This window comes from Desmodus rotundus, chromosome 5 (assembly GCF_022682495.2).
Source record: "Desmodus rotundus isolate HL8 chromosome 5, HLdesRot8A.1, whole genome shotgun sequence".
Lineage (NCBI taxonomy): Eukaryota > Metazoa > Chordata > Mammalia > Chiroptera > Phyllostomidae > Desmodus > Desmodus rotundus.
The window spans coordinates 65242883-65270543 of record NC_071391.1 but is presented as its reverse complement, the minus strand read 5'-3'; the positions used below and the strand labels follow the sequence as shown (position 1 = coordinate 65270543).

Genomic DNA, 27661 nt, shown 5'->3' with positions numbered 1-27661 from the left:
AGCCCCTCTGTGTCCTCATTTGGTAAGGAAGGATTGTTCTGACACCTGAGAACTGTTGTGATAGGTTTCTGATCTCAGGTAGGAAAGCCTTAACTGTGCCCAGTCTCTGCTTCTCATCATCCCAATACCAGATTGTCTAGTCCTTTTCCATTGTCTGCTGTCATTGGTTCCTGGAAGAGCTATAGCATCCTTAGAGCAGTTAACATGTTGGCAACTTTCTCTCCTGTACAGTAAATCCCAGGGTTTTGCTGGGGAGGCAGCACATGCATCTTATGTGTGGGGAAGGGTCTGTAGGACGTACTTTGACCTTCAGAATTCACTTAGAGGGATTTAATCCCCCATCCCCCCAGTATCCAAGTGATCTATGACAAGATATGCTTGTCTGTCATTGATCCCATTTAAGAATCCCTGGGAATGTCAATTTTACTTCAATTAAAAAAAAATGTTTTTTTAAGAAAAAAGAAAAGCCCTGGGAACTTCTCAACTACCATATTCCCTTTATGTTTGAGTGGGAGAGATGCAAAGGAGTGGATTCCAGATTTTGGTCCACTGGATGTTATTGCAGAGGAGATTTTTTTCTCCTTGTACCAAATTACTGCCAGGATTGGAGGAGGGTAGGTGGTGATATAGAGGTTAGTCTTAAGAAATCTAAACAACACCCAAAATGCTTTCATAATATAAGAGGAAGTCTCAATTAGTAGAAAGAGTGCAGATTTTGTGTCAGTTCTGAGTTTAAATCCCAGAACAGCTACATACTAGTCAGGTGCCCTTGGACATATCACTTAATCTTAATAAATGGTAGGACTTTTTTTAAAGTGATTTTTTTCAACCTTTGCAAGAAACTTTTGAAACAATGGCATATTGTTATTCTCTCTGAATTGGTCCTAGGGAGATAAGAACTTTGAGTCTCACTATGACCCAAAGCTACTTCAGGTAGCATTTAGTGAGTGTCCTTATGGTTCCTCAGTAATTTGAAGATGTGGCAATAATATTGTCATTCTTTATAAGGTAAGAATCCCTGGATATTTAAGGCCCAGGTTTGAATTGCATAAGATTTACATTTCACAAGAGTATGTAAAGCTCTTTAAATATTGCTATTATATCGGAGCCTGAATTAACCTGTGGTATTATGCAAAAAGTCCGTTTTCGAATGCTTCACATCAGGATTTCTACCCTTTTGGGGGTTCTGTATATACATTTTGTTAAGTCATCCAGTATGTAAGACCAACCTCTGCAGTGTAAAGTAAGAGACAAAAGCCAACAGGAGAGGTGGCTCTGTATACAGGAGAAACTGCTGTTAAGCATGGACCTTGGTCAAACTTTGTTTCATCAGCCTAAACTTTGGCAAGTTCATTGTTTCCCAGCCCTGGCTGTTCTAGAGTGAGATCATAGGGTTTACCTTGGTCATAAATCCAATTACCTTTTCTTTCCCAAAGTAATAGCAAAGAATAATTTATTTGTGTGTATTGAAAGGGCTTCAGAATTTCACACTTCTTTTCCTGTATTAAGTCCATCAACTAGACTATTCTTAGGAACAAGATAAACTAAATCTTTAATTACTTTGTGTTTTTTACAATCACTCATGTTTGAAGTGTGAAAATACTGTTTTATGATTTTTCCTTAACTTTATCTCCTTGGTCTGTATATTTTTATTCTGTTATCTATAATTTGACATTTCTAAAAATCAGAGTGAAAAAATTCTTTTTTAACACTTTTCCAGATTAACATTTATGTGAACTCTTAGTCATCACATTCTTAAACCATACACACTGCTTTCATATTCATCCAACTCAGCACGTATTTATTTAGCCCTACTATGTACTAGGCACTCTCCCAGTTGCACCTCCCTCAAGCAGCTTATATTCTGGTGGGAATAGAAATTTTTCTGTAATATTCTGGTATCTTTTATTGAATGTTCAATACCCATTCCTCTTTATTCTATTTCTTCTTAGTATGTAGGCAATATATCTGTTATTCAATATATTACAGAGAATTTACTTGTTTTATTTTCATCCTTTTCATATATGTGTCTTATACAGAACTTGTATTCAGAATTCTTGGGTATCAGGTGCAGTCCTTTTTGTGTAAGTCCCTAAGGGAGGTACCACTAATGCCAGTGTCGTTAATCATCTTGATGTTATACCTCTGGTTAAGAGAGAAGTTACCAGAAATCACTCAACTTTCACCGGCCAGTGAAATTATTTGCAACTGCCCTATCCTTTCCCACCTTCTTTCACAGTGCAAGCAATGTCTGCATTATGTTTCTTTCTACCAGCTGATGTATGACTGTAATTCTTTGGTGATCCCTTAGCACATCTTCAGCTATTCTGTTTCTGTTTACTTTTAGGTATATGTCTCTTTTCCTCTTGAAAAAACAAAAACTCATACCCATCTAGTTTCATTTTTTCCCTTTCCTTTACACAACTAAATTTATCTGCCTCCTTACCTGCAGTTCGCTGTGGCCTTGTCAGGCCACTGGCACTGCTCTTGGACGTGTCACCAGTAATCTCCTATTGCTGATTCTAGCAGATCTATGATCCTTTCCCGTAACTTCATTTGTATGAGAAAAAGTGGGTGCTAATGAAGTCAGTGGGGCTGCAAGGACTTCAGGAAAAGTTTGATATTCGTAGGGCAAAAAAATTCATTCATTTGTTGGCAAATATTTATCAAGCACTCTTATAATTATTGAAGATACAGTAGTTAATAATGTGATGAAAAGTCCCTATATCCCTGGACCTTTTGTTAGTTGGAGGAAACAGCCAAAAAAAATAAGGAAAATACATGTTAGATAATGGTAAAGACTATCAAACAAAATTAGAGCAAAGAAGAGTCTAGAAATTTAGACGGGGTAGATTTTAGATGGCATGGCCAGGAATGCCCCACTAAGAATATGATACTTAAGCAAAGACTAGAATGTGGTAAGGAAAGGTACCATGCAGCTACTGGGGGAAGAGTGGGCTTAGCAAACTGTTTATTTGGTCTTAGCAAAAATAACTTCTGTAGCATGAAATGTTTTTATAAAGATTCTTGTTCTTGTGATAAAAAGGAAGACTGAGTATTTGGGGGTATACTGTTGCAAATTGACTTATTAGGACAAAGCAGTATTTTTCATGATTTAATCTTACAGATTAAGTGAAGACAAAAATTCTAAAGTTAATTTCATTTAACATTTTCTTAGGCATCTAAATAGTTGCATGCTTTTGTAGTTGGACAACTTAGATATGGCACCTTTGTTCCATAAAGACATGTAGATATTTTTTAAAGAAGTAGAACATTAGCTGAGGTCCACGTAGTACAGCTCTGAGAGACTCTTAGTGAGGTTCAACAGCTTCTTCAGGAGGAGAAATTTTAGCATTTGTACTTATGTCATTTCAGCAAAATAATCAATATTTTGAGAGCAGTAAAACTGTATATTCTCTGTATTATATTAAAATCCCTAATTTATTTAAGGAAGAAAGAATCCTTCAGAATAGATTTATGGATTGGCTGCAATATTTGGGAAGATCAGTATTTCAGAATGGGGTCTTCCTAAACTCTTGGGTGGAGCTCTATCTGGTTATAAATAGATTAATATGATTTATGTAATTAGTTTTTAGAGAAACCCAACTGTTAGATAGTAGAAAATCTTACAGCAGTCAGAATCATAAACTTGCTTCTTTACCTCCCTCTTCTCCTTTACCCCTCACAAATACTAGGGAGTTTTAAAAGTACTGGGGACAAGAAATAGGCAGTGACATACACTTGTATTGAGATTTAAGAACCACTAATAATGAATTACCAGCCATTTCCTTTCCTGATTGCTTAATGTTATAACAGGCAGTGAGAAACATTTCTCTAAATTTTGGTCTTGTGGATTTTAAATTTCTTTCATTGAGTATGACTTTGTTATTACCATATGTGTATTGCTTACCATCTGTAAAGCATGAGAAGTGCTGTAGATCTAGAGAACATTTTATGGTTTAATTTGTTCATTGGCTCATGGAGGAATGAAAAGGAAGAAGAGTAAGCTCTTACTGGGCTCGATAAGGACTTCGTCTTTTGGAATGAGGTGCTTCCATAGCAAGACTTGATCAAGGTTTTGCCTATACTGTCTAGACCTGAGCAAATGCCAGTGCTACTACTAAAAAGTATCTGTGACCAGTGGAAAATGAAGTGCTGATTGACAGGTACCCCTGTCATTCCTAAGTATACACACCTTCCACATTGTTACCTGCCTGTTTTCATCCCTTTTCTGCTTGCCTAGGACCTATAGGAATTCTCCCATCTCCAGTAGAGATAATATTTTTGGTCTGTTCCAGCCAGAGTCTATTTACTGTGCTTTTGGCAATGTTATTGATGAAGATGGCATTCTGGTTCCATGTCTGGAAAGTAAATGACAGGGTGTCGTTTCCTAACCATTTACATATGTATTTATCATGGGATGATTCAAGAAGGGAGAACTCAAGATTTGAAATTTAAACAAATTTAAAAATAAGTCTTACTGAGTTCATGGTTGTTTAATAATAAAATCTAGCAAAGCAGGATCCTGTAATTTTGCCATTTAGAAATAAACAGTTACATTTTGATGTCTGTCCTTCCCATATGTTCTCACTACACACATATTTAAACAATAGGCCTCATATTGTACATGCTGTTTTACCGCAAACTTTAAAAAGCTGTATTAGGAATATTTTCAGTGTTACCAAATACTCTTCTAAAATATTTTCAGTAGCTGCATTATGATCTATCATACTAAACAATAGTTATATAACCAATCCCTATCATTAGATGTTAGCTGGCTTTCAGGTTTTTGCTTTTATAAATTATACAAGATAAGAACCTTGCATAATTCTTTGAGTACTTCTTTGGCTGTGTTTTTGGGATAGTATTTTAGGTACTTTCATAATATTTTTAGTTGTTTCACTGAAACATTTGCTAGAAGAAGGAAACTAATACTGATGGTTCATATACCAGATAGTATCCTAGATGACTTGAAATCTTATATTTCAGAGACTCTTTAGCTGTTTTCATACCAGTTTTATAGATGAAGAAATCTATATGCATATGTCTAAGATATTTTGCAGTAAGTTAAGTGTATGTAGAAAATGTTTAAATGTTTTGTTCAGCAAATAAAGGCTTTCAGCAGTCACAGGAGACAATAAAAACTTACAGGTGAAGTTTTTTATTCTATTTTGGCTTTGGTGTATAATAAGTCTTAATATCTTTGTAGTTTACCTAAAGGGCTTTAGGTCTAAAAATTATGTTAATTGACATTCTTAGCTTAGGAGACTAACATGGATGATTGCCTTGCAAAGTTTGGGTTTTAGTTACATGATCTCTGCCATAGATGATTACTTTATAAATCACATTTTATCCTTTTTTTTTTTAAATCCTTACCCGAGGACATTTTTTCATTTGCTGAGAGAGAGAAAGAAAACATCAGCATAGCTTTTCCAAACCTTGAACTTGTAAGATCTAAGAAGTGAAAGCTGAGTGATAGGAGGGTGAAGAAAAGGTTGCAGAGGAAGGATAGGAGCAGTGAGATGTCACGACTATATGCTTTTGCAGAGCTAGTTTAGACACCTTTGCCTATTAGCCCATATAATCCACCCTATTTTTATATGTGCAAGTGTTTTTTATAGGACCTGCTATTATCTAATGCAACTGTTTGTTTTGTCTCAGTCACATCGATCAGACAACAACATGGCAGGACCCCAGGAAGGCTATGCTTTCCCAGTTGAATGTTACAGCCCCCACCAGTCCACCAGTGCAGCAGAATATGATGAACTCAGCCTCAGGTGAGTGAGACACTGTACTTAGACCACACCAAGTAATGCTTGGGCATTGATAAAACTTTCTCTGGAAAAACAGTAATTATTCTTTTAAGGAAATGGATCATGGGTGATGGTTATTTTCTATCCAGTTTCATAGGGGAGATTTACTTTATTTCAAAATAACACGCTATATGCCAAAGCATTTATGTTCAGTCATTAATACATAAAGGGGCTGGTGAACTAAAAGCCACAGTTTCTAAAGTTTCAGTTCCGAAGCGAGTATTTCAAATTCCTGTGTTGGTTAATTTTGACATGCTTGCATTTTCTTCTGCTTTCTTGTATTGAAGGTTTACCCCTTTTGTGGTTTGGATGGGAAACCAAGCTGTGGTGTTTCTAATCCCCTACCTCTTAAAGCAGATATTTGTTCTACCATGAGATTAACTGGGAGATTGCAACTTGTAAACCCCAAGCCATCTTTCTTAGGTCTAGTACGTGTTATTGAACACATTCCCACCTTTTTCACAGGAGATAAACCTGAGTATAAATCTTTTTTTCCTGCCTATTTGGCAATTTACTTAAATCTGCCATTTCTCTCATCTACATAATGAAGAGTGACAATGCCCCCTTCTATAGAGAAGATATTAAAGGAAATGTTATAATACATCTAAAGCTTTTATTACAGCTCTAGTACATAATAGGTATAAGTAAAGGCTTCTTCTCTAGTAAGTTAGATACTCTCTGGCTTCTTTCTTTGTTGTGTGGGCCCAAGTCCATAGCGACCCCATTTGCATCTTTTTGCTTATAGAAAAAGAAGTTGCCTTTCTCTGGGAAGATGCAAACCCATGCCTGTCATCAGGGACAGGATTTGGGCCAGATGTCTCATCACTCCCTTACTTCCCACACTTTACCCCCATAGCTTAGTGTGCTGGTTCAGGCACAAATGGCAGCAGTAATTGGCAGCCCTAGTGGCCCTGATGGCTTTCTTCTTTACAACTCATACATCTTCCCTATCCAACAGACTGACCAACAGAATACAATATTGACTGTATTTCTTATTTTCACTTTACATTCCCATCACTAATTTTATTTACTTATTTTTAAAGACATTATTTTTTTATTTTTAAAGATTTTATTTTTAGAGCAAAGGGAAGGGAGGGAACAGAGACAGAAAGAGAGAGGGGGAGGAACATGGATCAGTTTCCTCCTGTATGTGCCCCGACCGTGGACTAAACCTGCAACCCAGGTATGTACCCTGACCAGGAATCAAACCAGCGACCTTTTACTCTGTGGGACGATGCCCAGCTGACCGAGCCACACTGGTCAGGGCATTGTGACTGATTTTATACCTAGCAATTTGTTCTTAATCCCTTTCAACTTTTTAACCCATCCCCATAACCCCTCTCTTATCTGGAACAGCTCTGTTTAATAAAGAGAGGTGGTGTCTTTTCCAGGAACAGTTGGAGTAGAGTGGGAAGAAGCATGATTGTAGTGGGTTAGGAGTGAGGGGGGGAAAAGAATGAAGAGAAGGTTGGAGATAGATATTGGAGGGAGGACCTGAAATGGGAAAAACCATCCCCAAAGAGACTTAAGCATGTATAAACGGTAGTAGAAGATATTAAATAAGAAAAAGCCTGGACTTCCTACCAAGATGAAGGTGTAGGTGAATAGACTTTGCCTCCTCACATAATCAAAAGAAGGACAACAACAAATTTAAAAACGAAAAATAACCAGAACTTCCAGAAAGTTGAACTGTATAGAAGTCTGACAACCAAGGAGTTAAAGAAGAAACATTCATCCAGACTGATAAGAGGGGCAGAAACAGGCAGCTCGGGCAGAGAGGACACACGGGAAAATGATGGCTGAAGGACCAGGCGGGCGAGGCAGTGGCTGGCGGTCCCACATTTGTGTGCAGATAAACTGAGAGGAACAACTAGGGAGCGAGACAGACCACGCAGCGCAGGGTTCCAGCATGGAGAAATAAAGCCTCAAAACCTCTGGCTGTAAAAACCTATGGGAGTTGCGGCCGTGTCAAGAGAAACTCCCAGCCTCACAGGAGAGTTGGTTGGAGAGACCCACAGGATCCTAGAACGTACACAAACCCACCCACCTGGGAATCAGCACCAGAAGGGCCCAGTTTGCTTGTGGATAACAAGGGAAGTGACTGAAAGCCGGAGGAGATCCTAGCAAGTGGCAATGTTCCCTCTCGGACCCCTCCCCCACATACAGCTTCACAACCCAGCAATGTGGGTTGCCCTGCGTGGCAAATACTTAAGGTTGTGCCCCTTACAATGTAAACAGGCATGCAAAGACAAAGAAATATGGTCCAAATGAAAGAACAGATCAAAACTCCAAAAATAGAACTAAGCAATGAAGAGATAGCCAACCCATCACATGCAGAGTTCAAAACATTGGTAATCAGGATGCTCACAGAAATGGTTGAGTATGGTTGCAAAATAGAGGAAAAAGTGAAGGCCATGCAAAGTGAAATAAAGAAAAATATACAGGGAACCAACACTGAAGGGAAGGAAACTGGGACTCAAATGAACGATTTGGAACAGAAGGAAGAAATAAATATACAACCAGACAGAATGAAGAATTAAGAATTCAAAAAAATGAGGAGAGGCTTAGGAACCTCTGGGATAACTTTAAACATTCCAATATCTGAATCATAAGGGTGCCAGAAGGAGAAGAGGAGGAGCAAGAAATTGAAAACTTACTTGAAAAAACAATGAAGGAGAACTTCCCCAATCTGGCAAAGTAAATAGACTTCTAGGAAGTCCAGGAAGCTCAGAGAGTCCCAAAGAAGCTGGACCCAAGGAAGCACACACCAAGGTACATCATCATTACATTAGCCAAGATTAAAGATGAGAAGAGAATCTTAAAAGCAGCAAGAGAAAAGGATACAGTTATCTACAAAGGAGTTGCCAGAAGACTATTAGCTGATTTCTCAAAAGAAATCTTGCAGGCAAGAAGGGTCTGGAAAGAACTACTCAAAGTCATGAAAGGCAAGGACCCATTATCTAAGATTACTCTATCCAGCAAAGCTATCATTTAGAATGGAAGGGCAGATATAGTGCTTGCCAGATAAGGTCAAGTTAAAGGAGTTCATCATCACCAAGCCCTTATTATATGAAATGTTAAAGGGACTTATCTAAGAAAAAGAAGATCAAAACAAGACAGTAAAACGACAACAAACTGACAACTATCAACAACCGAACCTAAAACAAACAAAAAAAACCCAAAAATGAACCAAGCAAACTAGAACAGGACAGATTCACAGAAATAGAGATCACATGGAGGGTTATCAGCAGGGAGGGAGAGGGCAGAGAATGGGGGAAAAGGTACAGGGAACAAGAAGCATAAATGGTAGGTACACAATAAGATGGGGAGGTTAAGAATAGTATAGGAAATGTAGAAGCCAAAGAACTTACGTATATGACCCATGGACATGAACTAAGCGGTGGGTGGCGGGGAATGCTAGAGGGAAGGGGATGCAAGACAGAAAGGGATAAAGAGGAGAAAGAGATGGGACAAGTCTAATAACATAATCAATAGAATATACTTTTTTAAAAAAGGAACCAAAAAAGTAGTAAATCCTATTTATGTGTTAGACATTCTGCTAAGCTCATTTTGTGCTATCTGGTTTAATTCTCATAATGGTCATTTAAATTAGTGCTGTTACTAGTCTTACTTCACATATGAGAAAACTCGAATAACTTTCCCCAAATTACACACCTTTTAAATGGTAGACACCAGGATTCTCAGACTCCGTAATGAATGGGATTCCAGAGCCCATGCTTTAGTGTACAAGTGACCAAGGTTAGGCTAAGTGATAGAGAGTAAAGCCTCAGAAAATGGGGGATAGGATCTGTTAATGCACTAGAGGCACTATTTTAAAATATAAGTAGATACGCTGGACACTGGAGAAATCTTTCTATAGGAGGTGGTTGATGTGGGGATGATATTTGCTAAAGGAGATTTTGTGACCAATAAAAGAACACTATACCTTAGAATATTTAAAGAGGACACCAGAGGTTATTGTCTTTAATGGGAAGGTCAGACAATATGAAGAGTTAAGAAAGGAAGAGACAGGTATGGTGAAACCAAAAAGCTTTAAAACAAACAAATTGTAAAAAAGAAAAGGAGTTGGCAAAAGTTAAAAATGGGAGTAAGGTATTAAATTAAGTATATATGAAAATTCAAGTGTGGATTCTAAATATGTTTACAAATACAAATGGAGGTTTAACTACCAAATCAAGTTGAGGCTACTGATAATATCTATAGTAAATGCCTCTTTACTCTGAATTACACACACAAGATTGTTGTCTTTTATTTTTCCCATTTCAGTGGACATTTAAAGAATAAATAGAGGACTTATACATGGTGTTGAAATGCTTTGGAATGGATGTCACAGGAACTGTAATCTTGATACCTCATGCTCATATAAAATTATAGATACAATGTCATGTTAATAAGGTTTCAACCTAGGGGCCATCTTTCTCCACCGTGCGGCTGTGCCTTCCCTGGCGAAGCACAGACATGGCAGGTTTTCTCAGTCAGGACTTTACTACTTGAAACAAAAGCCGCAAAAGTGACACTTGTCTGTCTGTGCTTGGAAAATAATCTTCTAAGGAGATTTTAGAACCAGGAGATAGTGAGGGAGGAGATTTGTGGGGGCATTTAAGTTTGGAAGGCTACTTAACAAAGCTGCACAGGCTTGCAGTTAGCAGGGTGTCTACAGACAGTTTTCACCCTGAAGGGAATGCCTTCTGCTAATCTGAAGCCTTCAGATAAAAGAAAGCTACACAGCTCTTTTGAAGCATTTCACTGGGTTGATCAAACTAAATGCAACTTGATTTACATTTTTATCATTAATTTAACTAGAACTTTCTGGTTTTGCTGTTTGTAAAGAGTTCATATTCAGATATTAAGAGTCCAGCACTGGGCTCTACTCTAATTATTTCTAATCATACAGCTCTCTTTAAAATACTGTCATTCTTCTCTAGACTGTCCAGACCTACTTTTTAATGGTTAGCTAGAGTGAGTAACCTTTTAAGATTCTGTGAAGTGCTATTATGAAATTTTACATGTTTTATTCACTTTAATTCTGTTTAGCAAAAATGGTCATTGTACTTTGGTTTTAGAAATTTTTCAAAATGTGAGTTTGAAAGGAGTGTATATCATTGAGTAATCACTTAAAGGTGTACCTGGAAAGGGTTATAGAGGCAAGACTTACCAGATCCTATAAAGAAGATTAATTTGTATTTTTGTTCATTTAATTGGCAAATAAATGACTCAACTTTGTGGAAAGAATTTGAAAGGTGAATAAAAGAAAAATAAAGGTAATTTGAATAATTCAGTAAGAAATGGTTCTTTTTACTTTACATTAAAATATACAGTATATACAGCTATAAACTGTTCTATTAAATTGTTTGATATGATTGCCCTATAGAAGTTCTATTAAATGTATTATGCTTGTAGCATATTGATTTAACAGCCCTTTGATGTATGCTTGGGATCTATATAAAATAGTTGTACAGCCCTGGCTCAGTTGGTTGGACGTCATTCTGCAAAGCGAGGGGTCACTGGTCTAATTTGGTGGTTCGGTCCCTGGTTGGGATGCATATGAGAGGCCAACCGATGCTTCACTCCCTCTCTTTCTCCCTCCCTCCCCCTGTCTCTCTTAAAATAAATAAATAAAATATAAAATATAAATAAAACAGTTGCACGTACTGAGAGTTGGGTGAACATTAGTGATTCTTGGGTTAGACATTAGAAAATAAGGACTTGGGGAGAGAAAAGTGGCACTTTGCCTTTAATCAGCTCTATCTATTTAAATAAATATATTAAAAAATTTTTTTAGTAGTAGCTTGTTAACAGTGACACAAGATTGCTGAATCTTAAAGCAGCAATAAAGTCAAGAAAGTATACTTACTGATAATTCAAAAATAACTTGATGCCAAAGGCTGTTTAGGAACTGTTTAGAACATTGAAAATTACATGCTGTGATTTAAATTAAGCAAAATCAATTAACCCAATTACCTGCTTTTTAAAAATGTACCTTTGATAACAATCAAAAGTGAAGTGTGTTATTACCAATACATGTTCAGGGATCCATTATTTTTGTGTTTTAAAGTCAGCCATTTTTGACTAATACTCAAATCTTACCAGTGCAGCACTTTTAGATTCCCTGTGAATCTGCATGGAATTCCTAGGAAATACCTCAAGATGGGTGGAGAAAATGCTCTAGATGGAGAAAGATGATACATGTTAGAGGAATGTGCTAAACACCTGTCATTGCAGTTGGGGGAAATGTGGAGGAGCAACCAGAGTGGTACAGAGCTGCCTCAGTGTTGCCTGCTGTATCACCCCTGCTCTGTATAATCTCAGTCAGAGCTCAAAAGACCGAATGGGGGAGAAAAATTGTTACCAAGGGAAATGACAGGTAGAGAATAGATGTGAAATGTAAAAATGACAGGTAAAAAATAAGTATAAGGTTTTTACAGAAAAGACAGGATGTGTGAGAGGTTGGAAAGCTGACAACAGATTTTAGGAGTTCAAAATTCCTACTTTTTGTTGTAGTTCACAAACTTCGAAATTATACTTCTCACCTTTGGAGTGAACTGAAAAGAATCTAGAGTTGGGGGTTAAGATCAAGGGCTCTTGGAGTCTGGTGGACGTGGATTTGAACCCCACTTCTGTCACTTAGTGCCTGTGAGATCTTGGACAAATTACTCTTCCTACCTGTGCCTCAGTTTCTTCACTTGGAAAATGGGGATAACAGTAATATAACATTGAATATAGAGGGCTATTGTGAAGATTATATGATACAACATATATGAGGTGATCAGTGCATAGTTAGAAATTATTATTAACAGTATACAGTGGTATGATATATTGCATATACTTGTGTAATAGATAAGTAAATGTGATTTGATCTGATATTTTAAATTTTATCAGTTTGTATGAACCAGTAGCCACTGTTTCTTCATTTAAAATAATTTTAAAAATCTGTTACCACATTGTCTCTAGGGCTATATGTACATGAATTTAGTCAAAATGTTTCTGATTTTCAGAAAGTTATCATAAAATAGGAATTATTTGTCAGCCTGAAGTCAGAGTGTGTGGAACAAAGCTCTACTAGTAGTGCAGTAGTGCATCACCAGTATTTACAGGAATAGAATTGTAACAAAGCCCAAAGTCAGAGCAATGAATGCAGGGAGAGGCTGTATTTGTATTAGATAATCTCTAATTAACTAATAGTTAATATCTTTTAAACTAAAATATCTAAGTTATTTGGTTAATACCTTTTAAACTAAGATATCCAAAATACCTTTTTTTAACCAAATTGCTCATTTCTTTTTTTCTGATTTGGGAATTTAGGTAAATTAAGAAAAGATGGCCAGAGGAAAGGGGATAATAGTAAAAAGCAAAAGCTTAATAATACAGAAACAAGAACCATTTTTCTTGTTTAAAAGTATGGAACAGTACATTTTATTTTAATAGAAGTTGCAAATAAGCAAAATATAGGGACAATGAAGATAAAAGGATACTATTCAAAGAGTATAAAGAAAAAATTTTGATACATTAGTATCATTGCCATCAGCTCTCTTAGTAAAATCAGTTATTAGTTAGTGATGCTTAAAAATAGCATCTCCATTCAACTTTTCTTCCCTGATTATTTGTAGAATTTTGGAAACTTTGCTTTGGATTAGAGAGAATGAGAAAAAGATTACAAATTATTTACATTTAGAAACCAAATAAATGCCTGTTTTATTTCTTGATAAGTGTTAGAATATTATTTTTGTCTTTCCCACTGATTTGTAAATCCTTCTGGTTACTCTATTGCTATAATAACTCTATGACTCATAAGAGGAATATTTGTGTGAAAGATTAAGATGCAAATTCTTTAAAAATGATATCCATAGACTACCATATATAGACAGCATCAGTGAAATGAAATAAATCCTGCAGCAATAGACAGAGTTTTCCAAAATAATATTTTGTTTTGATGTCAATAAGGTAAGAAGGTAATAAAACTTACTTTAGGTTAACATTTTAACAAAAGGTTATTGCTGTATTTGAACATTCTGAAATCTAAATGAGCTTAACAGAAAGCTAATCTTTTATAGATGTACTCAGTAAAACTAAGTTATTAAGTTAAAATCTAAAAGAATTAAGTTGCAGTGAAGAAAGTCTGAAGTGTTGCATATTAGGAAGTTCTCTGAGCTTATACCTGGCCTTTTTCTCTAGGAAGTTCATCCAGCTGTAATAGACAAACAGGAAAATAGTATTTCACGAAGTCTCAAAGTGAAACTTTGAAACTTTGATTTAGAAAGGGAACAATTTAATTGCATTAAATTGCATTAAATTGTTTCGTGGAACAAATCATTGACTCCACGAAAATGCCCTACTTTGTATTAGGCACTGTAATGTCCACAGGGATTGAAAAGTCAAGTTAAAACAGTCCCCCCCCCCAATATAATTATAATAATAAGTGTTATGGCAGACACTCGTGTGCACCAAATGCTGAGAAAGTAGAGGAGGAAAATGTGAATCAGTAGTTGGAAAAGTAGAGAAGACATCTTTAAAAAGCCAGAGGTACATTTAGTCCTTCAGTAAATATTGAATACTTAATATGTGCCAGGGAGTATACCAAATCATGAGAATACAGAATATGAACAAATGTATATGTGAGGTATTTAAAACAGACAGAGAAAAATTAACCTAACCTGCTAAAGGGAGATATTTTAGATAGATTGTCCAGGGAAGGCCTCTGTAATTGATGTCTTTTGAGCAGAGATCTGAATGAGATCATGCAGACATCTGGGGAAAAGGGGAAGAATGTTCCATGCATAACATAACAGGCAGTTCAAAGATGCTGAGGCATGTTTAGGGAACAGCAAAGAGGCCGCTGCAACTAGAACAGAGTTGGTGAAAGGTAGCATGGAAGCCATATTATACAGGGACCTGCAGGTTTTGAACAGAGAAGTGATATAAACCAAGTTTTTTAAAAGTAGGGAGATTAGTTAGGGGACATTGCAATAATTCAGGGGAAAGGTGGACCAGTGTGGTAGAGGTAGAAGTGGTTGGATTCAGGACCTGAATTTAGTAGATGAATAGGGGTTTAGGTTGCTGAAGGAAAGGGAAGGCAAAGGTAGTGGTGTGTGAGAGATTGCTGGGGCCCAAAACCCCCAGCACCACATAACCAGTGGAATAGTGAAGGGATGAGACTGAAGACATGTACGGAAAATTTCTGTGTGATCAACTAAGAGTTTGAGCTTTATCCTGGAAAATTCTGGGGAGACATTACAATACGACTTTTTTCTGAGGTCATTCCCCTATGAAAGGGAAAACCTTCTGTGGGTTCCCTTTATGTGTTTCTTAATTATTCCCTGTTTGAGGCCCAGTTGTTTTTTGTTGTTGTTGTTTTTTCATAAACCTACTTCCTTATATACACAGCTTTTGTAAATTAAATATATTGCAACAAAGTGGCAGAACTATTCCAGGAAAGAGTAGGGAACTGACTCTTTTGCCCTATGTCAAGCATTTCTCCTTTAATCCTTTCAATAATTAATTGAGAAATATTCATTTTCTAGATAAGGAAAATGAGCATCAAATAGAAGGCTAATAAATATTGGATCCAAGATTTTGAACCAGGGTCTGTCTGAATCTAAACAGTGTACAGGTTTTGTCTTAACTATGCTATCTTTCTAGAGTTTATTATAAGGCTAAATTTATATTTAATATAATTTCATTTAAAATGCATCAGAGGTGACTTTTTAAAACCAACTAATCCACCAAATGGTTGTTTCCTATATTGGTAAAATTTGAATCAATGGTAGATAATTCTATAAAGGAGTTTAATAAAACAAGTGAACCTTACTAGTTTTCTTTATTCTAGATCAGTGGTTTTCAGTTTGTAATGTGTGAAGGAATTGCCTGGGGAATTATAAAGTGCAGATTCTGATTAATTAGTCTAGAATAGAACCTGAGTGAGATTCTTCATTTCTAATAAGTTTCCATGTGGTGCTGTTAACTGCTGGTTCATGGATTACACAGAAAACCCTAAAATGAAAACTTAAAGCCCATACAAACATTAATGATCTATTTGTTAATTCCTATTTTTAATCTTATTCCTATTTTCAGTTGGAATAAAACCTTTACTAAGTGCCTAATGCATGTGAATCACCTTTATTTCATGAGATTGTATTTAATATAAAAATCCTGCAAAATGCTATCAGCTTTTAATAAAGTGAGGACCTGAGAGATTGTGACTTGACCAAGATCAATTAGTATTCTTGCCACAATGTCTTCATTTTTTTCAGCTCAACAAACTTTGGTTGTGTTTGGTGGCTGTACTGAGCTCTGGGGATACCAAGACAAATAAGGTGCTTACATGCAAGCCTTAGAGCCTGATGGTGCGGGGGAGGTGTAGGCAAATGATTAGGGTACAGAGAAGCATCTGCTGTGAAGAGGATGAGACCGCAGTGGTTGGGGGCACAGTATGCTAGTGAGGAGAGTGCAGGCAAGTAGCAGTGCCAGGATTCCAGCCTAAACCTTCAGATGTATAGGTCCGAGTTTCATTGTAATCTACTACACTGTTCATTGTGGTCTAAGCAGTTTGGCAGAAGAATCTTCTAGTTAGTTACCTATAAGACATAGGAGAAACCTGCACTTGAGGGGGTGGGGGGAGAAATGAGCTTGCCATCACTCTGAAACAGATAGGTCTATACACAAAAATGAAACAGCCTGAGCTTATGGTTTAGAGCTGCATGCTTTAAGTCAGTTTTCACCTTGAGAATAAAACTATGGAAACCAAAAGAGAAATCATATTTCTGTTACCAAGATTTGATTTTATAAATTGCTTTTTCTTCAATAAATGTGTTTATACACACTTGTCCCATGTTTAGTTTATTGAAGCCACAAAAAAGTTAGTGACAATCATATTTAATATTTGTTGTACATGACAACATTTTCCATTGTGTCTACCTAAAAATTTTAGTAGTGTGGGCAGAACGTTATAAGGAATTGTTTAGGGCTTACAAGGTCAAGCATATGAATTTTAGATATTTATATTTATGGGAGAGACTCCTTTGTAAACAAAACGGCAGGAGATTCAGGGGTGAATATATTTTAGTTCCTATATATTCTGACAAGCATAAGTCTGCAGATCAAAGTGTGTGACAAATGGACCTGGTGCTAGTTTCTAATGTTGCCATTTTGTCCTTCGCAACCTTGGAAAAATGAACATTCCTATTGTTGCAATAAAGAACTCTTTCTCTCTTCTACAGCAGAATGATGAATTCTTCTCATATTACTTACTACCTGGTCTATATTTAACTCCGTGCAGAGGAACAGATACAAGACAATCTGCAGTAAGCATCCAAAAAAATCAAAACAAGTGCAGTTTCAGTAGATAGGTGGGAAAGAGACATACTAGTAGGATAGGATTGAGAAAAGCTTCACAGAGATATAGTATGAGAATAGAGTAGAATTTCAGTGGGTAAAAACAGTGGAGGCTAGGAGAAGGCAGTGTGGGGGGTGGGGTACATTGGAGATGTCTGTGGAGGTAAAAAGTCCATGACACTGCTAAGTGCAGGCAGACCTCGGACCTACTCAGTGTTCGGTTCCACCCCACAGTGAAGTGTGTTGCAGTTAAGTGAGTCCTAATCTCTTTGCTGGTGGAGGGTCTTGCCTTCAATTTGTGAAAAGCACATCTGTGAAGTGCAGTAAAGCGAAGCATAGTAAAGTGAGGTATGCCTGTGCTGGCAGGAATGAACAAGCCATGCAGCTGGGGAGTACTGACATGGAATGAATTACTAAATTACTTATGTGGTGGAATCATCTTAGCAAAGAGAAAGTACTTGATGCATAAGAGAGGAAACTATGTAGGCAAAGCCCTCTTGAGGAAGAGGCATTCACATTGAGGAGGGGTCAGTAGGAGTTAGCAAAGCAAGGAGGCTGGGTTAGAAGAGTTCCTGCAGGGAAGCCTGAGAGAGGAGAGGAGAAGGAGGAATATGAATGGCAGTGGTGAGTGCTTTCAGGACCCACAAAGTGCTGTGTAATGCCTGACTATAGAGGACCTTGAATAAATAACCCAATAAAGATTTGAGAAATTTTCCTGTGGGCTTTGGAGAGCTCTGAGCCAGAGAGCTACTTTTCAAAGGTGATGCAAGATGATCTTGGGGCACATACAGTGTTTAAAGTAGCAGTTGGTTAAGACTAATTTGGGGGCTACTTTTAAAATTTAGTCATGGAAATGTGAAAAGTTCTAAAACATTGTTATTTGCAGGATAGTACTTAAGAGCATGGGTTCTGAAGAGCTAGGACTGTCTGGGTTTGAATCCCAGCTCTGCCACTGACTACTCTGGGCTAAGTGATTTTGGGCAGCTTTTCTGTGCCTTTGTTTTCTCATCTGTATAAAATGAGGGTAATAGTAATATCAATGTTATGGGGTGGTTAATTAAGTTAATATTTAGTTATGAAGAACTTCAAACAGTGCCTTGCATATAATATAATAAGTTTGTGACACATCGTAAATACAACAGACCAGATTTTCCAAAAAACTTAAATTGATCAGAATTAGATACCTTTACAGGATCATTGCATCTATTTTTCCCATTCCTCATACAGTCTAAGGAACTACTTATTCATAATCCTGTATTTGAACTCATCAGGATGTGTTTAGTAAGCTTTCAGTGTCCTGGGGATGACTTCTTTATTTCTGAATTGGGGGGCAGGCGAGGGGGAGAGGTTGATCATCTAACTTGTGGTGTAATCAAGGCTTTCTTGTTTGATTAGATTTGCAGATAGTTTGTTAGTCACTACTAATGCAAGAGAATCCTTAGGCAAGAACAGGAAGTTGATGTTGAGTCACCTTCAATGTTATGACATGGAGTATTTTGTTTGTTTTTGAAATATTGCAGGAAGTTAGTATTTGCTGTAGTAGATAAGTTATCATTCAACCAGTAGTAGTAAATCCTACATAAAAATCTATTTCCCCCAAGGATAGGTAATTCTCATTTATGAATTACTTTAGTTATAGCCTACTACTGTCTCTTGCTTATTCTAATTCAAATATCTTACACCCTGTTACGTCTCATTGAAATGCTGACTTCTTTCTTACTGCCATTTTGATTCAGGGCCTTTGTTTTATCTCCTCTTTTTTCCCAAAAAGACTTTGGTGTGGTGGTCAGGCATGATATTCCAGCCTTGAAAAACTCCCATATCTGTCCCATGTCTGAAGTCCTACCTTTAGTGCATATAAATGTTATATGGGGTGAAAGTGATTATTGCCCGCTTTGACTTGTCCATGAGTTTAGAGACACTCGTGTAACCCTTAAGTCTTGGCAGTCCCCTTTAGGCCTTACCCATTCAACCCTTTATTGTTTGAAATGACAGGAGGTTTTCTTTTCTGGTGGAGTCTGAATAAAAACAAAGTAGACCACTGTATCTCGTTCGTTGCTTATCTGTCCCCTCCATACCGGCCTCCTCAGTGTTTCACCTGACTGGAATGCTCATGACCCAGATTATGGGATTGTGTTGGGATTGTGTTTAACATTGCATTCTCAGTGTAGCCATTCGTGGTCCACATGCCTTTTTTTTAATTCTCATCCAATGATATGTTTATTGACTTGAGAGAGAGAGGGAGACATCAGTATGAGAAACATCAATTGGTTGCCTCCATATGCACCCCAATGGGGGATCGAACCCGCAACCTTTTGGTGTATGCCCCAACCAGCTAAGCCACCTGGCTAGGGCTTGGTCCACTTTCCACTTTTCTAAAGACCCTTTCCTTTCCTTTCCTTTTTATTTTTTTTCCCTTCATGCTGCTTTTCCTCCCTTTTCACTGTTTGTCTACTGGCTAGAACATAAGTCCATGAAACAGGAACTAATGTGTTCATTGCTATCTCCAGGGCCTAAAATAGTGTCTGAATACACTCGGACCTCAATAAATACTTCTTGAACAAAAGAATTTGCTACATCCCAGCACCTTCAGTTTAAGTGGTATCAGATAATAGAGAAATTGAACCTACATGGAAAGAAGAAAACAGTATTTCACAAACATAAAAGATTTTAATTGAATTTCATTTTGATTACATTAATTTCAGTCAACATTTATTCCCACCCTTTCTGAGAGTAGTAGGCACTCTATTAGATAGTAAAATAGAAAAATGTGTAATAATATACACCAATGTTCAGGTATTTCACAGCCTAGCCTGGAAAAAAACATACTAAGTTGGAGTTAAGAAGCAGTTCTGTACCAGCTGAAGAATTCTGAGTTGGTATTTTAGGTCAGTAGTTCTCAGAGTGAGTTACTAACTAACTGAATTAGAAATTCTAAGTGTGGGATGTCTGTTTTAACAAACCCTCCATGGGATTTTGATGCATACTGAAGTTTGAGCGCCACTGTTTAGATCATCTTTTGTAAATAAAATGTTGCTACTTACATTTTCTTCATTTTATATACTCCATATTGGAGACATTATAATATTTATGAAACACTAAAATCAGAATATACATTGAACTCAAAGGCATCCATCCCTGTGGTCTCCTCTTATAAACTTAGTTTTATGGGAAGCCCAGATTTCCTTTCTTCCTTGAACTTACTGACCTCACTCCATTCTAACTGGCCCAAACAGATGCTCAAATCAAACTTTCAGTAGCCTGTGCAACTTGATGATTCAGAAACTGTATCAGTCTTGCTGTTTCTGCTATTCACGGTTATTCAACACTTAGCTTAGTTTAACATGTTTATTTACTATTAAGTCATTGAATTTCTGCTAAGGACCATTTAAGTTAAAAACAATTTTTTCCAGTGAATAAAGCCCAAATCTGTATTGTTTTATTTAATTCACACTTAAACTTGAAGAGTTCTTTTTAGTTTTTTTTTTTTCTAATACTAAAAATTCAGTTGTGGTTCAAAACTGTTAAAAAGTAATCTTTCCTTATCTACTCCTTTGCCTTTGATGCATACCTTTCTTTTTATATAAAGAAACATCCCATTTTGGACCATTTCTTTCCATATTAACATTATATAGATGTGGGCAAAAGTAGGCTTACAGTTGTGAGTACGTGAAATAGTCTAGTCTCATATTATTATTTATTAATTATTGTATTTATTTTTTATTACAACTCTAAACCTACTTTTGACCACCCCACTTTTTTTTTTTACCAGAATGTTAAATGAAAGACATAAATGAATATGTAAAGCATTCTTTCCTGTTAACATACGGAGTTTGCTATAAATTTTGAGTGCTTATCAAATTAATTTTATGGGAATTACTCTTTCATGTGCACATTATTTAATTTTTTAAATTGCAAACATGTTGAGAAAATAGACAGCATTGCTACACTGTTTATTTGTATTGGGCATGTCTCTTTTATATCTTCATTCTAAAATTAGCACATTTAGAGGTTTGTTTTTGATTGTTTATGGTCTGTAAGAAGACTGTTGGTGAAAAGGTTCCTGAATTTAATTTTCAAGGTCTACTGTTTTTAGTGAAATACTAAGTACTTAATGATTTATATATGATAAATAACTGATATATGACTTGTATAATAAATACTTAATGATTTAAACTCATGTATAAAGAGATAGAGACACTATTCCACTTTGAATTTAAGGTATGGAAACACCTGCATAAGTTTTGGGGAATGTATTTATACCTTTTAGAAGCAGCGTATATTATAGTTTAAAATCAGAAGATCTGAATTCAAACTGCCTGAGTTCAAATCTTCCCTCTACCTTGGACAAGTTACCTTTCTGAATGTCCCTGTGTTTCGTTTGTGTGATAGAGATAAGAACAGCACCTCGCAGCAGAGCTGCTATGTCAACTGAGATGTGATGATGTCACCACAGTGTGATGATAGTAACGGAACTAGTAGTGGTAGAGGTGCTGCCACATGGGTACCACGGGGGTTGTGCCTTGCATTATTATGTATGACAGTAAGAAAAAATTAGAAACAACTCTGATATCCAACACTGGAAAAAAGGATAAATGAATTCTAATACATCCATACTCTAAGATCTGTGAAGCCATTAAAAAGAATGTGAGACCTATATCAAGTGAATAAAGCAAGTGTGGTACAAATAGAGCATGACATCAGTGGGCAAGCATATGTTGTGAAATGTGCACAAGAAAAATCCAGAACCTATCATCACAAAACTGATGCTGTTTCGTTTTTCACCTGGGGGGCAGGGGAAATTTTTGCTTTCTTCATTATGCATTTCTGCAATTTTTAACATTTTTTCAATTTTAAATAAACTGTAAATATGAATATATTGAAGGTATTAAAGGCCCTAGGTTAATAACATGCACATATTCTGTTTATAAACATACTAATTGAAAGTAATATACATACTACATGATTTTAAGCTCATTTATAGAAAGTTCAAAGTATTAAAGAGCTGGAAATTTATTTTTCCACTAAACATTATCAAGCAATTATTCAGATATGGGCCTATAAATTAAAATATGAGTGACCTGGTCATTGTCAGGCATGTAAACAGTAATTTCAGCTCTATCTGTTAAATGTTAATATGAAGTAGAGCAAACTGATCTTTTTGTGTGAGGTAACCAGGGAAGGCTGAATTGAATAGGTGACATCTAGGCAGAATGTGATAACAGGAACAGCACTCACAAGGAGGTGGCATAATTTGGGGGAAAATTGGATTGAGGGGGGGATTCAGTGTATGGAGAAGACTTATTAAGAAAAATGAGTCCTGCTGGCATTTACCTTTTGATGGTATAGAGCAAGGGAAATGTTTTTAAAGGCAATGAGTGACATATAAACGTTGATTAGCTAATATTGTAAGGAGAAAACCCTGGTGGTGTTTGATAGAAGACACTTGGATGGGAGGAGGAAATAAGTCAGGCACCAGGGAAGGAAGCCGTATAGCAGTAAGGAAGAGGAGCTGGCAGCTAGTGATGGCCGAACTCTTAAGAGTGGGACTGGACAGATCAGTCAGAGAGAATGTAAGTGACATGGGTGAGCAGGTAGGTAAGGTTAGTTTGTATTCAAGATACCACTCTTGGTTCTAACTCAGACAGCTAAGGTGGAGAGGGATACTGTTGGGTTTGTTTGTTTGTTTGTTTGTTTAAAGTAGGGAATCCATGTACTCAAGCAGAGTTGGCTGCTGTAGTGATGTCTATTGGGATTTTTGAGTTGAGGCTTCCAAAGCATCCAGTGACTGCTATTGACTTACTTGTCAGAGTATCTTAGGAACTTAGAATTTTAGTTACTTGTCTTTCAAAAGCATTTTACATTTGAGCCATCTTCATAAGGGTAATAACAACCATTAGTAGTCAGTTTTGGAGGTTCTACCTTCCTGGTGGGGAAATGGAGCCCAAAATGATAGTGAAAGCTGCTGAGCAAAGTGGTTTGATTTGTATGTGTTAAACAAGTTTGCTGCCATTCACCTGTTAGTAAACATGGGATCTCTTACAGCAAGTTTCAACCCTGGGCATGGTTAGCATTGTGTACACAACTGCACATCCAGGACTGGAGGAGGGTCTTTCCCCCAGTGGCTTCTCTAGGATTTCATGTGTCTGTCTGCGTTACCTAACAGCATGTTGCTGCCCCTTCCACCCCCTCCTCAAAGCAGCCCTTCGATAATAGTCTAGCAGCAAATGAGTCTGTTCCTGATACAAATGGAACTGGCCTAGAATTAGAGCTTTGGGTCCCATGGGCTTGTGTGTATGACCTGTTTAACCAAAGTTACTTATTCAGCATCGCTTGGAAGGCTCTCTTGGATTGCCAATATAGAAAGAAGGAACTTGTTCTGTTTTTGCCCAAGAAGCATACCCACTCTCTTGTCTTAGATGTGGGACATGAAAAAAAAAAAAGTAATTATATAATGAACAGAGGCGCAGGGATTAGGCTGCTGGGTTAGTATCACTTTGACACTGATTAGTTTTGTGAGGTTGTACCAGACTAAACCCCATTGTGCCTCAGTTTCTTCATTAAAATTGAGGTAAGACTGCTGTTTATATCATTGGTTGTTGTAAGGATTAAATGAGTTAATGTATTTAATATACTTAGAACAGTGACTGGCACATGGGAAGCACTCAGTTCATGTTGGTCCACAGATGAAAAAAAGTTTTAGGCATTTACTCAGACTCTTATTTCCAATTTGCACTTGCCTCTCCTGACTCTTGGTGGGGATGGGAAATGGGGTGGGGGTGGGGATGCTGAGGAAGAAAAGGAATTGAGAAGGAAATACGCTCGAATATAGTAATTTATTCTTGGTCTCTCTTTTCGGAGCTATTACCTCCCATAAGCAATTGTCTAGCTTCCATACTCTCACAAAGATGAAATAACCATTTTAGACTTGATGTGTACAATACATTCTTTAGTCCTGTCTTCCGGATGTTGTTTCCTCCCTTCACAGCTTCTTCCTGAGAAGTTTGCCTTCCCAACAATTTCAACACTTCCCTGTCCCATTCAAAACTCAGACAAACTTAAACTCCCAGCCACAACCCCTACCTTCTAGCAACTTTTGGGCTGCTTAAAAATAAACTTTTTCTGAGCTATAGTTTTCTCTATTGTAGTTTTCTTGGTGTAAACCCGTCACATAAATAATGGAAATAAATGGAGCTTTGCAGGCTTAGCTACAGTGTGCTTTATATTTAACAGAATGTTTATGACACTTTAGATGTTCTGAAAACATTCGGTTGTATTCCTTAGTAAAGAACCTTGGATTTCCTAGGAAGGTACTGTCACAAAACTGGATTTGAGGGAAGAGGGGGTGACTAAAGTGTAGCATTTTGTGTCTTGTACTAACAGTAATAATAATTATTTAGGTCATGACTTCCAAAAGGATTTCTTAAAAATCTGACTTGTATTTTTTTTCCTCTGTCTCTGGTATATAAGTTTACCTTTCTTCTCTGAATTTGTTTTAATGAATTGTTTTATGTCAAGATGTATTTTCTTATTAAATTAGTACCCCTCCCACTTTTTTAGGTTCATCAAATAAAAACCAACTGTGATTTTTTTTTTCCTATATTTATAGGTCCTCTTCCTGATGGATGGGAACAAGCCATGACTCAGGATGGAGAAATTTACTATATAAACCATAAGAACAAGACCACCTCTTGGCTAGACCCAAGGCTTGACCCTCGTTTTGGTAAAGGTTCATCTCAAAACCTTCCTAGATATTTTTGATTACTATTTTTTGTACGTGAATTTGAGAAGGTACATTTAAATAAAATTGCATTGCTTTATAGTATTAAAAAATGACTGCCCACTCGACTTTTCCAGTACTGTTTTTATACCTTTTACTTTAAACCTGAGAAATTCAGGTCTAAATCAGCTGTTTCACTTAGATTCTTTGGCATGGGATTGAGGGAGTGTTGTGGTGGTTCACTAACCAGAATCACTGTTCCTTTCACATTTTGGGGGAGACACAGTAATTTGTTTGAAGTGATCTTTCTAGCTCCAATAATAATCAGGCTGTCTTGCTGCATCTAAAACCTGGGATACCAGCTTTTGTTAGTGACCTGATGTCTGCCTGTGCTTAATTTCAAAGAGCAAGGAGCAATGAGTTACCATCTTGTGGCCTGGGTATTAGAGCGTTTTCAAACCTAAATGGGGGGTGGGGGCTGTCACCTAGAAATAAGACCAATGACAGCATTTTTTTTCCTACTCTTCTAGGGTCTTTTTTAAAGTAAAGGTTCTTTGTTTTACATTTAAGAAATAAAAAGCAAAGCCATATTCCTCCAAATCATATGATTAAGTTACCAATTTGCACAAAGGAATATTTCCCTCTCAAATGTGCATAATAGTGTACAAACCCTTTAATGCCTTTTTATCCAAATTTTGTTCCCTGTTTTCAGTTTCTTCAGTTAGGTTTCTGAGATATTTTTCCAAAGCCATGGAAAAATGACTCTAAAAAGGAGCAGATCATTGTGGTTTCAAAGTTTTCGTCTTGGACTGAATGCAGCTAAATGAAAACAATGTGCAGATCACTGAGTAGGTCAGACTGAGGGGACAGGGAACCTTTGAAGTTTTACAGGGGTTGACCTAACAACAACTGTGGGGCCCTTACGGGAAAGAGGAATTAACTCTGTGAATGCCATCAAAACACAGTCCTGAGGTGGCGCTGGGAGAAGAAAACTACCCAGAGCTGGTGGGGGAAAATAACTTCCCTGTCAGGAACATTATGAACAGTTCTCCTATGTCTTTATGTACCTTTAAATAACCCCACCATTTGGGTTGGCCAGCTTTATGGGTTGTACCCCTTATTCCAGTGAAGTCAGAGGTGGGATCAGGGCAGACTGTCACTTGGACAGATACCCGGCTTGGCTTAAATGCTACCCTTTTGAGCTTCAAGACCTATTTAGGTGTTAAAAAAGTTATGTGGCATGTTAATAATTTGCAACTTCAGATTCTATTTAATACTTGAATAAGTCCTTGTGGTTGAAACAGGAAACCACGTAAGGTAGAGAATTTAATAAATGTTGCCATTTGTATGGACTGGAACGATAACAGCCGTGTTTCCTTAAATCATCTTTAATGAATTCAACTTGTCCATGTTTTGGAAACTTTAAAATGGTACTGTGGTTTTTTCACACTCCCCCACTCCCACCCCCCAGCATAAGGTTATGAAAGATGATGATTAACTCTTAGTTAACTCCAGAATCAGGAATTAGAACAAAGCTGTTTTTTTTTCTTCTTCTTCTTAAAGTATTTTCAGTTACAACAGTGAAATAAAACAGCCTGGCTGTGAGCTTCAGTAGATTCATTAATTACACCCACAGCTTGTTCCTTTGTTTTTAAATCAGAGAAAGTACAAAAAAAATTCTTTCTCCCTACCTCCAACACATATGTACACACAAATATACAATTAGATATGCCAAAAAAAAGTTTTATAAAATTCTCTTACTGCCTTCAGTTTCCCTTTTTGGGCCCACTGTATATGTGTATTCCAGACAGGCTTGACAACATGCCAAAGCCTTTTATTTTGTAGCCCGACTTTTAATCTGTTCCAGACCTTTTCAGTCAGCTCAAGTGTAACTAAAGGGAGGGGGGCAGAAAAGAAAAAAAAAAGTGTGGGTTTCTCAGATCTAGAGTGACAGCAAATAGAGACGAGCTGTTAGCTGCTGAATTTGAAGGAGTTTTCCTTGAAATCTGAAGTTCTATAATGGATTGTGTTTTATCTTTGCCAAAAAAATATAAACTATCCCCTTTCTGACCTTTTGAGCCATGCAGACACAAACAAGTGGTAGGTTAGTGCTTTCGTGCAGTTGGATTTGCTTTCCTATATACCCCAAATCTGTATTAAAATATTTACCAATTCTTAGCTTAAATCAAGCTGACCTATATGTCTTTTGACATTTTAGAATGGAAGATACACCTCTGTATAAGCTTAACTTTTATCACTCAGCTCCTTCAAACACCACTCTTTTATATTTCCATTCTTTATCCGATGTTTTAGATTACATTTAGAACAATCTATCAATTCTTCACATCACACATGAAGTTAATAAATTACCCCTATAATTTTAGGAAATTAAATAGAAACTTGTGAATTGGCTCTTTTTCATCTGATTTTCTTGTTCTTTAACATTTAAAAGCAGTATATCTTTGACATTGGTATTATTTTACAGAATTGAGTAGTAATTTGTAACAAATCATGAAGTAACATGGCAATGAGGACTCACTGATATTTATTGGTTTTGGAAAAAGGAGGGCTTTTGTTTGCTTGTTTTTAAGGAATCATACTGGGAATGTTTTTTAACTTGCATTAAAGAAAATTGATGCTTGAGTATTATGTGGGCCATTAAATTATTTCATATAAACATTGTTTTTTCCTAGAGATTTTACACCTGTAAACATGGAGTCTTAGGTTTAAACAGTTCTTTGTACATTGTAGAATTATTGTTTTATATGATGCATTCAAA

At 36.7% G+C, this 27661-nt stretch overlaps 1 protein-coding gene across 8 annotated transcripts in view; it reads left to right on the top strand.

The window, feature by feature from the left end:
- YAP1 (Yes1 associated transcriptional regulator) overlaps positions 1-27661 on the top strand; it is a 111769-nt gene that overhangs the window by 49870 nt on the left and 34238 nt on the right. For 4 of the 8 annotated variants that reach the window (XM_053925885.2, XM_053925882.2, XM_053925887.2 and 1 more), the window contains exons 3-4: positions 5662-5777; positions 24772-24891. In XM_053925885.2, the coding sequence (XP_053781860.1) occupies positions 5662-5777; positions 24772-24891 (236 nt within the window). The remainder of the gene's footprint in view (positions 1-5661; positions 5778-24771; positions 24892-27661) is intronic. The other 4 variants (XM_053925886.1, XM_053925883.1, XM_053925888.1 and 1 more) reach the window with 1 other exon arrangement.